At 49.5% G+C, this 15430-nt stretch overlaps 1 protein-coding gene across 3 annotated transcripts in view; it reads left to right on the top strand.

Moving 5' to 3' along the window:
• Nucleotides 1–15430, top strand: part of ATP2B2 (ATPase plasma membrane Ca2+ transporting 2) — a 116696-nt gene that overhangs the window by 75175 nt on the left and 26091 nt on the right. For all 3 annotated transcript variants that reach the window (XM_042979511.1, XM_042979510.1, XM_042979512.1), the window contains 3 exons: nucleotides 355–597; nucleotides 12565–12806; nucleotides 13936–14170. In XM_042979511.1, coding sequence (XP_042835445.1) covers nucleotides 355–597; nucleotides 12565–12806; nucleotides 13936–14170 — 720 coding nt within the window. The remainder of the gene's footprint in view (nucleotides 1–354; nucleotides 598–12564; nucleotides 12807–13935; nucleotides 14171–15430) is intronic.

The following is a 15430-nucleotide window of genomic DNA, read 5'->3' as shown; positions in this document are numbered from 1 at the left end:
GGGCGTAAGAGAAAAATATTTGAGGTAACCAGAAAGGACCCAACCTTAATTTCTCATCCTTCTCCCTTATTTTTTTTCTGTAAGGAATACAGATTATTTCCATCATTCAAATTAACAAAGTCAATTCATCAAATCTTCTAAATGGTTCAAATCAAAGTAAAGGAAAAGGCTGCACACACACGAGGAGTTCAGATGTCAACGTTTCAGTGAATGCCCTTTGCGTCTGTGGGAGGCAAAGGGGCAGATAGCAGAGGCAGAGCCTCATTTACTGCGTGTTTCCCCCATGCCCTCAGCTCTCTGGCCCCCCAGCTCCCTCTCCTTACTGCCGCCCTCTCACTCGCCCCTTTCCCCCAGAAAATGATGAAAGACAACAACCTGGTACGCCACCTGGATGCCTGCGAGACCATGGGCAATGCCACCGCCATCTGCTCAGACAAGACAGGCACACTGACCACCAATCGCATGACAGTCGTGCAGGCCTACGTGGGCGATGTCCACTACAAGGAGATCCCCGACCCCAGCTCCATCAACACCAAGACCATGGAGCTGCTCGTCAACGCCATTGCCATCAACAGCGCCTACACCACCAAGATTCTGGTGAGTGGTGCAGCCTCCTCTGGGGGAAGCAACAACGTCCGTGGGGCGAGGCGCAAGTTCTGGGCAGATGGAGCAACGTGACTCGTATTTTTGAATCCTGCTGGTGTCTTTTGGGATGGTCGTGGAGTAAGCAACTTGTTTCCGTTTGATTTAGCAATGGTGTTTATATGACAGAAAAATAGTGTGTTAGTTGTGTTTTTTAGATCCCATCATTGTCCCCCTTACCAGAAAACTTCCACGCTTTTTATTAGCAGGCTTTTGCTACATCACTACGGTAGGCTCCCCGTATCTGTAGTCTCAGTTACCTCCAGTCAGCCTCGGTCCCGTAGCCGATAACCCTTTGCTAACGATACGTCAGAAGGTCAGTAGCAGCCTAATGTCATGTCACATACCTGTATCATTCACCTCACTGCATCTCAGCACATAGGCACTCCACTGTCTCACATCACCACAAGAAGAAGGGTGAGTACAGTACAGTAAGATATCTAGAGAGAGATCCCATTCACATATACCTCCAGTATATGGTTCTAACTGTTCTATTTTATTATCAGTTATGAATCAGGTGTTATTCTCTTACTGTGTCTAATTTATGAAGTAAACTTTATCATGGATATGTGTATCGAGGAAAAAAACATAGTATACATGGGGCTTGGTACTATCCGCAGCTTTGGGCATCCCCTGGAGGTCTTGGAACGTGTCCCCCAAGAATAAGTGGGGGACTGCTGTACTCCAAAACTTAGTGGCTCAAAATCAAACTGTGTATTTAGCGCTCGATTGTGAGCTGGCAACTCAGGCTGGGCTCAGCGGGGTGGTCCTTCTGCTCTCAGCAGGACTCCCTCACACGTCTGCATCTGCGGTGGCTCAGGGGACAGCCCTGCTGATCTCGGCAGCACCGCAGGCTGGTCTAGGATGGCCTCAGCTGGGATGGTTCACCTGGGCTCTGTGCGCTCCCGCCTCCTCCGGCAGGCTGGTCTAGGTGTGTTCATGTGGTCATTTTGCCACATCCTGTTGGCCAACACAAGCCAAGAGGCCTGCCCAGACCCGGGGAACGGGGAGGCTGACTCCATCTCTTGCCAGGAGGAACTGCCAAGTCACATTGCAAAGGGCACGGATTTAGAGAGGAACTAATTGTGGCCATTTTCACAATCCACCACCGATGACGTTGTTGTTAGTAACTTCTATTAGGTAGCAGCATCACAAGCTTTGATAAGAAAAACTATCATATTCCTGTCTCAGCTAAGCTGCATAGACTCATCATGCTGTAATCCCTTTTTGGTTTAGAAGCACAGATGGCATTTTTTTTTTTTTTTTTTGTAATTAACCAGCATTCAGATGAAGAGAAGCACAGACTTGTCCATCCGGAGGTCAGTCAGCCTCCAGATGTGTAGGGCATTTCTGCAGTGTGAGCCTCTGGGTGAGCGGCTGGGCTTTTTTGCTTACCCTCCAAATGTGCCCTAGCCCTGACCTCTCCCTTCTGCCCCTGAGCCAGCTCAAAGCATCACCATCAGGTTGGATTGTGGGAGCCGCCAGAAGCTTTATCCAAACGGGGAGGAGAGTGTGACTCAGCAGCAGCGAAGGGCTGAGGGCTGGTGGGAGAGGGGGGAGGAGGCAACTTCTGCCTCTAGACACCGGCCAGTCCAGGGCTAAGCAGCCACCCACATCACCCTAGAGCTGCAGGCTGCGGGAGGCAGCACAGAGGAAAGGAGAAAGTAGGTCGGGAGGATGCAGGCAGATGGGCGATAGAGAACCCCGTGTGTGATGCCAGAAATGACCATGTTTTGTCTTCTTCCCACCCCACCCCCACCCCAACCCCAATGTGGGAATCAAGGGAGATCAGCAATGTTCTATTCTGTTTCCCAGGCCTCTCTAAAATCACTGAGATGCTGTTCATGACCTTGTCCTGGAGATGTGGCAGAGAGGGGAGCAGAGCAATTCCCAGAGCAGGCTTCGGGCGAGGGGGTGGCCGCGTGGGCAGAGCCCTGCGAGGTGGGCTTGGATGGAGATGTGTGTTATGCAATCACCATAAAAGGGAGTTCTGGGATCTGCCAGGAAGGCTGATGAAACATCTCAATTAGGCAGTGTTTCATAGCACTGGCAGCAAAGTTAAATTCTCATTTTCAATGTTGGTTGTGTCTAGGTGGCTTAAAGGACAGGGGTCAGTCAGTCTACCTGGGGAGGTGAACTGCTGAGACTAAAGAGAGTTCAGGGACCCCAGAACTGGAATCTTTGGTTTGTAATCAGGCTAAATCACTTACCTCTTACTTAGGCACCAGTGTCTCCTGATGTGCCTTGAACCCCAGCATCCTAGGACCCCTGTGCCTCTCTTTCTGGGTCTTTTCTGAAAGACCCCTGGCCACATGGTTCTCCTTGCTGGGGGCTGATGGCCACTGGTATAGAAGGGATAGCAGAGTCCCCTGGTATGACAGGGTAGTGGTTAAGGCTCATACTCTGGAGCCAGGCAGCCTGGGTTCAAATTCCTCTCCAGCTATATGAATGTCAACAAGTTACTTAACCTCTCTCTGCCTCAGTTTCTTGGGGGAAATGATAGGATTATTGTGAGGATGAAATGAGTTAGTAAGTGAAAAGTGCTTAGCACAATGCCTGGCTCGTATTCAGCACTAAGTATGGTTAGTGTTGTCATTAAATTGCCCATTGAATAAAATCACCCATGGAAAGAGGATTCCGTTTGTAGCAATGCAGAGGCTAACCAATAAACAGACAGCGGAAGCATTAGGACTACAGAGGAAAGGGTCCTACCCAAAGTCACATAGCAAAGTATGGCAAAGCCAACTTATAGACACTCCAAAGCCAGCTGTTGAGTAGAGTGTCCAGACCAGGCTCTTGGTCACTGAAACCAATCCTGCAGCATCTTTAGTACAGGGTGATCTCAAAGAAGGAAGGCCCGGGGTCCAGGCAGTCATATTCAGAACCAGTGCCTGCCAGCCATGTGGGGCAAAGGGTGTCTAAGGGACTGTCCTTCTAGGCCCAGAGGAATCCTGAGAAGAGTAAGGATTTGCTTGGTCCAGAGTAGATGTCCAACCACCCTCTAAACCAGGCTGGGAAATCTAGACGTATGGGTGGATGAATATGTGGGCAGTGGATGGGTGAATGTGAATTAATAAGATGCTCAGAACAGGACTATCTCTGTGTTCTACTTTCCTGTTCTTGTGGCAGCAAGAGGTAGGGTTTGGCCCCATCTCTGCCCCATGGTCAATAGCAGTGCTCTCTGGGTCCCTCCAGCATACTGAGCTGATCTCTTCTGCAGCTGCCCTCTGCTCTCTGGTCTTCATTGATCCGGAGACCTCCCAATTAGTTAGCACCTTTCATTCTTAAAACACACACACACACACACACACACACACACACACACACACAAACCTACTTGAGTATTTGCAAGGGTAGGTTGTGTGGGTGTCATCTACATGGGTTTGCATACCTTAGAGACATACTGGTCCAGCCCCCTTACTTTATCTGAGGCCCAGAAATAGAAAGGGACTTGTGCCAAGTCACCCTGTGGAATCCAGACTTCTGGACACCCAGTCCAAGAAGTAATGAGGTTTGGCTCTGAAGTCCAACAAACCAAGGTTCAAACCTCAGCTCCAGCACTTACCACCCATGTGACCCTGAGCAAGTTACTTGACCTCTTTGAGCTTCTGTTTTCCAATCTGCAAATCTATAAAGTGAGTACATAATTAATTCTAACTGGTAACATTCACTTAGCCAGGCTTAATGCTAAGTGCATACCCCATTCTGCCTCGTATAACAACCCCATGAAGTAGGTGACATCACATCTCTAATTCATAGCTCAGACCCTGAAGCTGGGAGAAGTTAAAAATCATGCTTGGAGTTCCAGAGCAGATAAGAGGCTGAGCCAAGATTAGAACCCCGTCCAAGCTGGAGCCTGTGCAGCTCACCACCCCTTCCCACCCAACTCACGCAGCCGCACCTTTGCCTTGAGGCAGCTTCAGGGCTCCCGTGAAGATCAGATGAGAAAATATATGTGAGGCTCCCAGCACAGTGCTTGACATGTAGCAAGTGCTCAGTCCACATGTTATTACTCTCACTACTTCTGTTATTATTTCTGAGCCTTATCCTCTGTCGTTTATTTTGCCAGCCACTATCTTCCTTGACCCTCCATATCCCTTCAGGGGAATAAAGGCAAATATGACCATTCCCATCTTGCAGCTAAAAACACTGAGCTGCAGAGACATCAAGTAACCTGCCCAGCATTGCTCCTGACCACCAAGTGGCAGAGTGGGGCCCAGAGAATTCTGGGGGAGTTTACCAAGTGGGCAAGGGGGCAAGGACATTGCAGACAGGGACACAGCCCTGCAAAGGCCCAGGGACCCTAAGATGCATGGCTCATTCACGTGATCTGTGGCCTGTGCATTTCTCTGGGGCTAGAATGATGAGAGTCGAGGCTGGAGGGCAGGGGGCGGGGAAAGCTAGGTGGCATCAGATAAGCCCTTGAAAGGATGCTGCTCGTGGTACTTAGAAAAACCACCCCAGGCAGAGGTGGAGAGTGGTGTGAGGGCCACGGCTAGTGTCAGGGAGGCCAGGAAAAGTGGTCTAGAAGGGCCCTCCCAGCGGGCCAGCTTCAACCCCATAGCCCCATCCCTGTGAGGATGGCAAAGCTTTCTTCTTTCCTGTCTTATTTCTAACCATTAGGAACTAAACTTGCCCTCTGAGAGAAGCTATGTGAATCATCCTTTAGTGAGAAATTGCTTCCCTGCCTCAGAAATCCTGGCACACCCTCAGACTTCCTTTGTTGTCTCTGACTCTTTGAACATCAGGACTTCTACTAGCTTCTTTCCATCACCCTGCAGCTTCTCAGAACCACAGCTGAGTGTTAAGAGAGAAATACCTCCTTCCTCAGACTTTGGAGGCCTTCTTGTGCTTTCTTGGGAAAACATTCTCCTTTTCCAACCGTGTGTCCTCTGTGTGCTGAAACTGCCAAGCGGACCTTAATTTTGTATTTTATGAGACCTCTTTGAAAGTAGGTTGACAGTGCAGTTAACATTTGAATTATTAAGCTGAGGATGGAGACTTGTGGAGCTGAATTGTTGGAAGTTTATGGCGTATTTCTGAAAATATAAACTATTGAGACAAAAACAAATCTCCCTGGAGCCCCTGAAGTGGTTCTGGAGGAAAGAGCAAAAAGGGTTTTCCTGGCAGGATGGTTTGCCCAAATAGGTAAGCCAAACTTCACCAAATGAGAAACCCCGGGTCATCAACATACCCCATGCTGAGATGCCCCTCACCCCAGAGAGCCCCAGTAACCCTCAAAGGCAGGAAGGAGCTGCTTCACTGTATTTCCCATAAATCTTAGAACCTGGGCACTTAGAGAGGGGGAGGGAGTGCTCCAGGAAGCAGAGAGCCAACCCTTGAGCTCAGATCTCCTGGCTGCAAAGCCAGGGCTCAACTGAATGTTCCAATGAGTCTCAGAGTCCCCAAGTCAAGCCATACTCTGCGACTGGGCTCTGGCCAAGCCAGGCGTGCCAAAAGCGTGGACGACTCTGGAGGCGACTTTGCAGGGCATTAAGATGGGGAGGTGGGGTGGGCTGTGATTCTGTGAAATGGCAGGGGCCTGTATGCTGAATTTGACACCTGTTTTGGTTGTTTTCTTTTGTTTTTTTTTTTTGCAAACACCATCTCTGGGAGAAGAGTTCAAAGCAAATAACTCCAAATGGGGAATTTGGATTTTTAACAGAGCTGTTAATCCCTACATCCCATGCTGTCACCCTGCGTGTGTGCATGCACACACACACACACACACACACACACAATTGCACTTGCATGCCCTGTACACATACCACACACATATAACTGCACATACCACACACAACTGCACACACACCACACATACACACACAAAAAAACTACACTTGCACACCATGCACACATAGCACACACATACAACTACACACACACCACATGCATACACTGCACTTACACGCTGTGCACACCCCATACATACACGTACACCTGCACTCACACACCATGCACAAACACACACACCACACACACACACAACTGTACACACACACACACACACACACACACACACATACACACAATACACTGCTAAGCCTGGGAAGGTTTCCGTGTCAACCTGTCCTGGACACTCACACTGACCTGCCTTCCCAGCCTCTAGGGAAGATCCCACAGCCCTGCGCCTCACGTTCCTCAGGAGGCCTAGCACCGAGAAGCTCCTGGGGAGGCCAGCCTTCAGACGACGATTCTGGAGGCCAGAGTTCCGCCCCCTCCGGCCTCCCATTGGCAGCACCCTACACACACAAGCATGGGATTATTCATTTATTCATTCCACAGATGTTTATTGACTACCCCGAAGTGGGAGGCAAAGATAAGCAAGACAGACATGTCCCCCCGCCATCCCCTTGGACTCTAAAGCCATCAGCAGCAAGTTCCCAGTCAACTAAAGATCTCCAGGGCCAGTGGAGACGGGCGGGGCTGTGGGGAGACCATGTGCTGTGGGCTCAGAGCCAAGAACACTGGGGTCAAATCCTGGCTGGGCCGCTTCGTAGCAGTGTGACCTTGCCTCGTGTGCACAGCTGTGAAATGGGAATGCTAGTAGCTGGCCTCCCAGGGATCTGGGAAGGTACAACCAGATAGTGCGTGTGACAAGCCCATTACAGGACAGGGCAGAGTCACCATGCAAACAGTGGCCGCTGATGCTGCTGTTGAGTGGGCTGGTGGTTCATCTGGGCCTTAGGGAGGCTCCCCACCAGTGCCTGTCCTTGAGGGGTGAGGAAGAGCGGGTTAGGCCACCAGAGGCAGCTGCTCAGCGGAAAGTCGTTCCCGAACACGCTCCAAATCATCATATTGCAGATGCTATAGTTTACTATGCTACGGTTGTCAGGTTTTTGGGGGGGACTTTTTAGAGGTTTTTTAGTGGTTAAATACACATCACATCAAATGAATCAGATTAATTGTTTTTAAGTGCACAGTCCCACGGCGTTAAGTACATTCACACTGTTGTGCAACCATCACCACCATCCATCCCAAAACTTTTCATCAGCCCACACTGAAACTCTGTCTCCATCAAACGCTAACTCCCCATTCCCCCCACAACCAGCCCCTGGCACCCACCATCCTACTTTCTGTTTTGGTGAATCTGACTCTTCTGGGTACCTAATACAGTTGGAATTATACAGCATCTGTCCTTTTGTGACTGGCTTGTTTCACTTATAATGTCCTCGGGGTTTATCCATGTTGTCACATGTGTCAGAATTTCCTTCCACTTTACGGCTGGATAATATTCCGTTGCATGGAGAGACCCCACTTTGTTTATCGTTCATTTGTCGATAGACACTTGGATTGCTCCCGCCTCTTTTGCGAGTAACGCTGCTATGCACGCGGACATGCAAATCTCTTTTCCGGTTCCTGCTTCCAATTCTTTTGGGTTTATATCCAGAAGTGAAGTGCTGGATAGTATGGTAATTCCATCGTTTAATTTTTTGAGGATCCACTATCCTGTTTTTCTCATGGCAGCAACACCGTGTTACCTTCCCACCCACAGTACGCAGGGTTGCAGTTTCTTCACACCCTCACCAACAGTTGTTGTTTTCTGTTTTGTTTTTTTACGATAGCCACCCTAGTGAGTGTGGGGTGGTACATGCCAGCTATGCTTTTTTAATCTCATTTGTGCGGATGTTATTTATAACTTGTAGCTCTTTAAGTCATCATTCCTTGCCCTTGCTTCTGTTCACCCCCCAGCATCCCAAAACAGGGACATGAATTGTCCTCTCAAAATTATGCCTCGTGGCTGCACCCAGCATTCCCAGAGGGCTCAGGACCACACTGGGGAATGTGCTGGATGAAGCTCTTGCCCTGGGAGCCAGGAAGCTTGGGGACAGCCCCAGGCCTGTCCCTCCGCAGGTCTGTGATCAAGAGCAAGTCACGTCCCCCTGGGCCTGCTTCCTGTCTGTTAAAATGGAAACAATACTGATGCCTTAACTCCCTTATAGAATTGGAGCCCTGGAGATAAAAAAGCTCCTGGAAAGTCTACAGCAATAGCAAAATCTCTGGGTTTGTCAAGATTTAAAAAAAAAAAAAAAGTCAAAAGAAAAAAAGGGATGGGCCTCTGCTTCTTAGTAATGCACGTGGGCGATGTCAGAGCTCAAGTTCATGGAAACAAATTGAATTACGTAGGAGGCAGCTCTGCCATTTGCAACCATGGATTGTTTGAAATCCTTTTAGAGGAAAATTAAAATATCTCACAGAGGGTAATAAAATGCCGGGTATTTTGAAGGCATAACTGCTCAGCTCTCTTGGGCAAAGAAGTAATTAGGCATTTTTATTTAAGCCCTCCGAGCCGTCATTTTCTTTCATTGGTGGAGAAGGGAGAAAAACTGTTGTGGAAAATACATAAAACTCTGGAGGTCACCAGAAGATTAATTATCAAAATGTAGAAAACATTAAAAGTAAGTAAATAAATATATCATTTTTAAAGCACAACATAATACCACGCTGCAGAGACAAAGGGAAGTGCTTCAAATTTATTTTCACAAACATCAGAAATGGGAAGCTGTACCAAAGGTTCCTTTGTTTCCAGATCAAATCCCACCAAAGAGCCCAGGAGTGGGGAGCCTTCCAAGGCCCGTGGTGCTGGAGACATAGTTCTGCTTGGCGTGGGAGCAGGGAGGGCGTTCTGAGCCTTGTTCCCGCCCAGAGCCCTCAACCACCACTGAGGACTGTGCCTCCACCTTGTTGCAGCATCCCTCACCATGATCCACTTGAAGAAAAGGGTTGAAAATGGTTGATTTTTCTCTCAGCTAGAGATCATCTGCTCTAGTCTCTCCATTTTACAGACAGAGAAACTGAGGACAAGAGCTTAAGGCTCTGTCCTTCCTATGAATCCCTAAGTCTCAAGACCACCGCATTATCAATGCCAGTGACTCCACAGCGCTTGGGTGGGCTCCCTAGGCCTGAGCCCTAACTGTGGAAGGGGGAGTTGGCCAGGGCTATGTCCCGTCGCCGTCCTGTCCCCTGCACAAGTGGTCCATGCCAGCATCTCCCAGACCCCACCTTCTCCTGTCTGTGAAGATTGTTCGAGCAATATGACAAGGGGCTGGGGCTGAGGATACAGAGTTCCTGGACAACGCTGGTTTGAGACCCATGCAAAGCCACTAATGGCGGTGGCGGGAGTTGGGGGGGGGGGTGCGGTTGGCACAGGTATTTCATAGGTAGATATTCGTCTTCTAAATCTCTCTAGGGTTTCAGTTTATCTGTGGTGCCTTTTACCACTCCCAAGCCACCTCCACCTAAGATGCTGCATAGTAATTTTATGCAAGGAAAATGAGCAGTGCATGCACGTGGGTGTGGGTGCAGGTGGATGTGAGTTCACCTCCCATTCCCTCTGGCTAATCCCACCATTAGCCCATGTGGTGGTTTCTTGTTCTTACCTATTAACCTCTCCCACCATTCTGATCTGCATGGAGCCATCCCGCCAACAATAAGTGCCCACTGTGTGCTGGGCTTTATGCTGGTCCTGAGAACCCTGCAGAGAAAAGAATCTGATAACTCATTTATTCAGGGGGAGACAGACCCATGAAGCAATTGTCAAAGACACTGTGATATTTGAGCTGGCCCTTAAAAAGCAAGGAGGAGGGGTGCCTGGGTGGCTGGCTCAGTTGGTTAAGCGCCTGATGTCAGCTCAGGTCATGACCTTGAGGTTCGTGAGTTTCGAGCCCCACATCAGGTTCTGCGCTGATGGTGCAGAGCCTGCTTGGGATTCTCTCTCTCTCCCTCTCCCCCACTTGTGTTTTCTCTCTCTCTCTATCAAAAATAAATAAATAAATTTAAAGTAAAAAGGGAATGGAGGAGTTTGCCTTGCAGGGGAGGGGGAAGGAACAGCAGAGGCAAAGGCACAGAGGCATGAAACAGCTTGTGTTCAGCCAGCCACACAAGGAAGTGAGAGGTGCTGGGGGAGAGGTGAGTGATGATTTCACTGAGACCCCAGGATGGGAGTTTGTGTTCATGCAGCCCAGCACCTGGCAGAGGGCCAGCACCCAGCCGGTGCTAAAGAGTGTGTGTCAGATCAGTGAGTAGAAAGAAGGAAAAGCGGAAGGGACCAGGAGAAGGGAAAAGTAAACTGTGCCTTAGTCATAGAAGGGAATCAATAGAACAGTCAAAAAAAAGAACAAATCAGAACCATAAACACAGGTGCCTCTCAAAGTGCAATTACATGAGCAAACAACTTTTAGAAGAATGTCTACAGTCTCCTTACACACACATACATGCAGTAGGTTAGGCTACATGTAATTGACCATTTTGACTTACAACATAGCAGTTTCAGGGGCGCCTGGGTGGCTCAGTCAGTTAAGCATCAGACTTCAGCTTGGGTCATGATCTCGCAGTTTGTGGGTTTGAGCCCCGCGTCGGGCTCTGTGCTAACAGCTCAGCCTGGAGCCTGCTTTGGATTCTGTGTCTCCCTCCCTCTCTGCCTCTCTCTCTCTCTCAAAACCAAATAAACATCGAAAAAATTTAAAAAAAAAAAAAAAAGGGACAAGCTGTTGACACACACGTAACTTGCCTGGACCTCAAGGAGATTATACTGAGTGAAAAGAAGCCAGTCTTCAAAAGTTACACATACAGTATGGTTGCATTTACAGAACAGGCTTGAAATGACAAAATGATAAAGATAGGGAACAGACTAGTGACTGCCAGGGCTGGGGGGGGTGGGGGGGGGGGGAAGGGAGGTGACTGCAGCTCTAAAAAGGGTGTCACAGGGATCAGATCCTTGTCATGAACTGTGTGTATCTTCATGTATCTTCCTGCTGGCGGTCGTGGGAATCCACACTCAATGCCGTTGCATAGAACTAAACACACACACGTGAGTGCATGTAAAACCGGTGAAGTCTGAGTGAGGTGGGTCTGATTGTATCGGTGTCAGTGTCTTGCCGTGACATTGTACTGTAGTCATACACAGGTGAGCACTAGAGGAAACTGAAGGAAGAGTGTATTTCTTATTGCATGTGAATCCAGAACTATCTCAAAATTAAAAAAAAAATTTAATAAATAAATAAAAATAAACATTTAAAACACACACAGGGTAATAATAATGCCACATTTGACACAGAGGTTCTTTCTGGGAGGAGGGGAGGATTCTGCAGACTGGGAAGGATACACAGGGGGATTCACCTGTATCTGTCATGTTTTCCTTCTCAAAAAGGGAAAATCTGAAGCTAATATGGCCTATTTCTCAGGTTCTACAAAGCTGAATGGTGGGTACACCAGTGTTTCTTTAATTATTCTCTATCCTGCTTTTATGTTTGAAACAGTTCGTGATTTATATATTTTTTAAGTTTATTCATTTATTACTTCTGAGAGAGAGAGGGAGCACACAAGCAGGGGAGGGGCAGAGAGAGAGGGAGACACAGAATCCATAGCAGGCTGCAGGCTCTGAGCCTTCAGCGCAGAGCCTGACTTGGGACTCGAACTCTCGAATGGTAAGATCATGACCTGAGCTGAAGTAGAACACTTACTTGACTGAACCACCCAGGTGCCCCGAAAGAGTTCGTGATTTTTTTTTGAAAATTTTTTTTAATGTTTATTTATTACTGAGAGACAGAGAGACACAGAGTGTGAGCAGAGGAGCGGTAGAGAGAGGAGACACAGAATCTGAAGCAACTCCCGGCTCTGAGCTGTCAACACAGAGCCCGACGCGGGGCTCAAACTCACAAACCGTGAGATCATGACCTGAGCCGAAGTCGGTCGCCTAACCAACTGAGCCACCCTGGTGCCCCTGAGTTCATGATTTTTAAAACACAGATCTTGCTTAACTCCTTTCATCCAGAGCCAGGATTGGGTCTTGGATGGAGAGGGCTGAGGGTGTGGGTGGTGGGAAGGGGGCACACAGGGCTCTCTGAGAAGGGGAGGGGGTGGCTCGGCCCCAGGGCCTCAGCAGCAACCCCCTGTGAGCCACCTGGGCCTCTCTCTCTGCAGCCCCCGGAGAAGGAGGGTGCCCTGCCTCGGCAGGTGGGCAACAAGACAGAGTGCGGCCTGCTGGGCTTCGTGCTGGACCTGAAGCAGGATTATGAGCCCGTGCGCACCCAGATGCCAGAGGAGAAGCTGTACAAGGTGTACACCTTCAACTCTGTGCGCAAGTCCATGAGCACAGTCATCAAGCTGCCGGACGAGAGCTTCCGCATGTACAGCAAGGGTGCTTCTGAGATCGTGCTCAAGAAGTAAGCCGCGTGTGGTCGGGGAGGGGTGTGGGGAGCCGGGGACCACCAAGTCATGAAGCACGGGCTGTCCTACAGGCTGGGCCGAAGGGCCATCTGGCACTCAGAGGTGTGGGGAGGGCCCTGCCCAATGTCCCACAGCAGGACCACCTCCAGGGTCCCTCGCCCACTGCTTTTCTCCCCGTTTCCTCTTATAAATGTCTGCAGAGAGCCCTCCCCATCCTCCTCCCTACATCACTGGATCATCAGGAAGGGCTCCCCATCATCAGTGTTAAATCTCCCTCATTTTACTTCCTTTAGCATAAAGTGATTTTCATCGTGACCTAGTCTACTCTAGCTCCACGCTGGAATCACCCCAGGGAGCTTTAAAAAAAAAAAAAGAAAAAATAGGGCGCCTGGGTGGCTTAGTCGGTTGGGTGTCTGACTTCGGCTCAGGTCATGATCTCACGGGCTGTGGGTTCGAGCCCCCCGTCAGGCTCTGTGCTGACAGCTCCAGAGCCTGGAGCCTGCTTCAGATTCTGTGTCTCCCTCTATCTCTGCCCCTCCCCCGCTCAAGCTCTGTCTCTGTCTCTCTCAAAAATAAATAAACATTAAATAAATAAATAAATAAGTAAATAAATAAATAAATAAAAAGAAAAAACATTGATTCCTGAACTCACCCCAGACAAACTGAGTTGGGGTGAACCTCTGGGGCAGGGCTCACACATGGGTATTTATTTATTCAGTGTTTCTCCAAACCATTGTAATGTGCAAGCAAGGTCCAGAACCACTAGCATAACTAAGTTTCCTCCCCTTCGAAAATCACTTTAGTTGTGGAACAATTTTTTCAGATGAAATCTTGTGAATATAAAACAGATCAAAGTAGATGTGCTCTTGCTGAATGGACTGGGGCAAATATTATAAGAAGGCTGCCTGATTTCTTTTTGGCTGGTCTTGATTTCATCCCTCCCTGGGGCCCAGGGGCCTGGACCAGCCCTGAAGCATTATGGGAGTTGAACTGGATGGACACTAGTTGACCAACCACGGCCAGCTGAGCATCACTGGGGAGGGGGAGGTGAGCTCAAGCTGGTCAGAGGGAGGATCCTTGGGCCCTCAGCTGGACCTTACCCATCTCCTTCCCATCTGCCCCCAGGTGCTGCAAAATCCTCAACGGGGCAGGGGAGCCCCGGGTCTTCCGGCCCCGCGACCGGGATGAGATGGTGAAGAAGGTGATCGAGCCCATGGCCTGTGATGGGCTCCGCACCATCTGTGTGGCCTACCGTGACTTCCCCAGCAGCCCGGAGCCTGACTGGGACAATGAGAATGACATCCTCAACGACCTAACCTGTATCTGTGTGGTGGGCATCGAGGACCCCGTGCGGCCCGAGGTAGGCACCCTACCAGCAGGCTTGGAGAGGCTGGGAATCCAGCCTGCTGCCAACCTGACATAAGTTGCCTCACCTTTTGGAGCCTCGGTTTCCCTATAGCGTCCACAGGTTTTTTCTGCACATACTCCTAAACGTTCGGACTCATGAGACCAGCGTAGGCCACGTTTGGCATTGGTCTGCTCAGGACCCGTGGCAGCGCCCACAGCCGACTGCTGGGGATAGTCCCAGAGCCATCCACCCAAGCACCCAGAAACCTTCCCTTGCCCCCAAAGGACAAGCACGGGGGCTGCCCTGCCTTAGAAGCCTCTTGCCCCACAGGAGCCAGGATCTCCCATCTGAACAGTGAGAGAGTAGGACATTCCCAAGTGAGAGACACATAGCAGGGTTGCTGGTGGCACTGCTTAAAAGTATAAAAGCTCTGACCTGTTGACTCAGCATCTCCCAGTGGGGGTGGGGATGGCTTTTGATCTATTTGGTTTTTAGGCCAGGTGATTGATACACACAGAGCCAAATTCAAACGGTTCCATAGCACAGAAGGGGTGAAGCAGCCTCCCATGCCACCCCCAGTCCCCTGGTCTCTGCCTCACAGTTTCTTGGGTGACCTTCGCAGAGTGTCTATGCCCACAGTTTTTGGCAAGCTCTCCCAGGCCACCGTGAGGCTGGCCGGAGCAGAAGCCTCAGGCTGGACCACCTCTAGGGTCGTACAAACATTTTCAGATTTGTTGGGCAGCTGCCCCTGGAGCACAAACCCTGCCTCCCTCAGTTTTCCCATCTGTCAAGGGGACAAATCATGTTGCCTTCCTCCCTCAAGAAGCGAGACAACGGAACAGATCGAAACAGACTTGCCCGTCACCCCCCAGACAACACATAGGATGCTCCCTCGGGTACACTTTCCGAGGCTGATCGAAGCCGCTGCAGATAAAGCCATCAGAAGAGCAGCAGTCTGGGATTTGCCGGGTTATCTGGGGGTGTTTGGAGCCCTTGAAGTCACAGACAACGGGTGTCACCAGAAACAACAGATGTTTAAAAGCCTTTATTTAATGAAAACAGGAAGCGCCCATTTCCTGGCTGTTTTTCCTCAGTGAGAAAAATCTTGGATAATTTTAGCAAAGGAAGGGATTTTTTTTTTTTTTTGAAATTTTACGGCTACTTTATCTATGTGGAAAGTCTATTTCAACCAGATTTGTGCCCTTGTGGCTTGAGTCTTCATCATCTCTGGATCCTCAGTGGCCAGAACAGTTAGATGTTCAGTAGCTATTT

The sequence above is a fragment of the Panthera tigris genome, chromosome A2 (genome assembly GCF_018350195.1).
Source record: "Panthera tigris isolate Pti1 chromosome A2, P.tigris_Pti1_mat1.1, whole genome shotgun sequence".
NCBI lineage: Eukaryota > Metazoa > Chordata > Mammalia > Carnivora > Felidae > Panthera > Panthera tigris.
The sequence above is the reverse complement of the archived record's forward strand: the minus strand, read 5'-3'. Positions and strand labels throughout refer to the sequence as shown.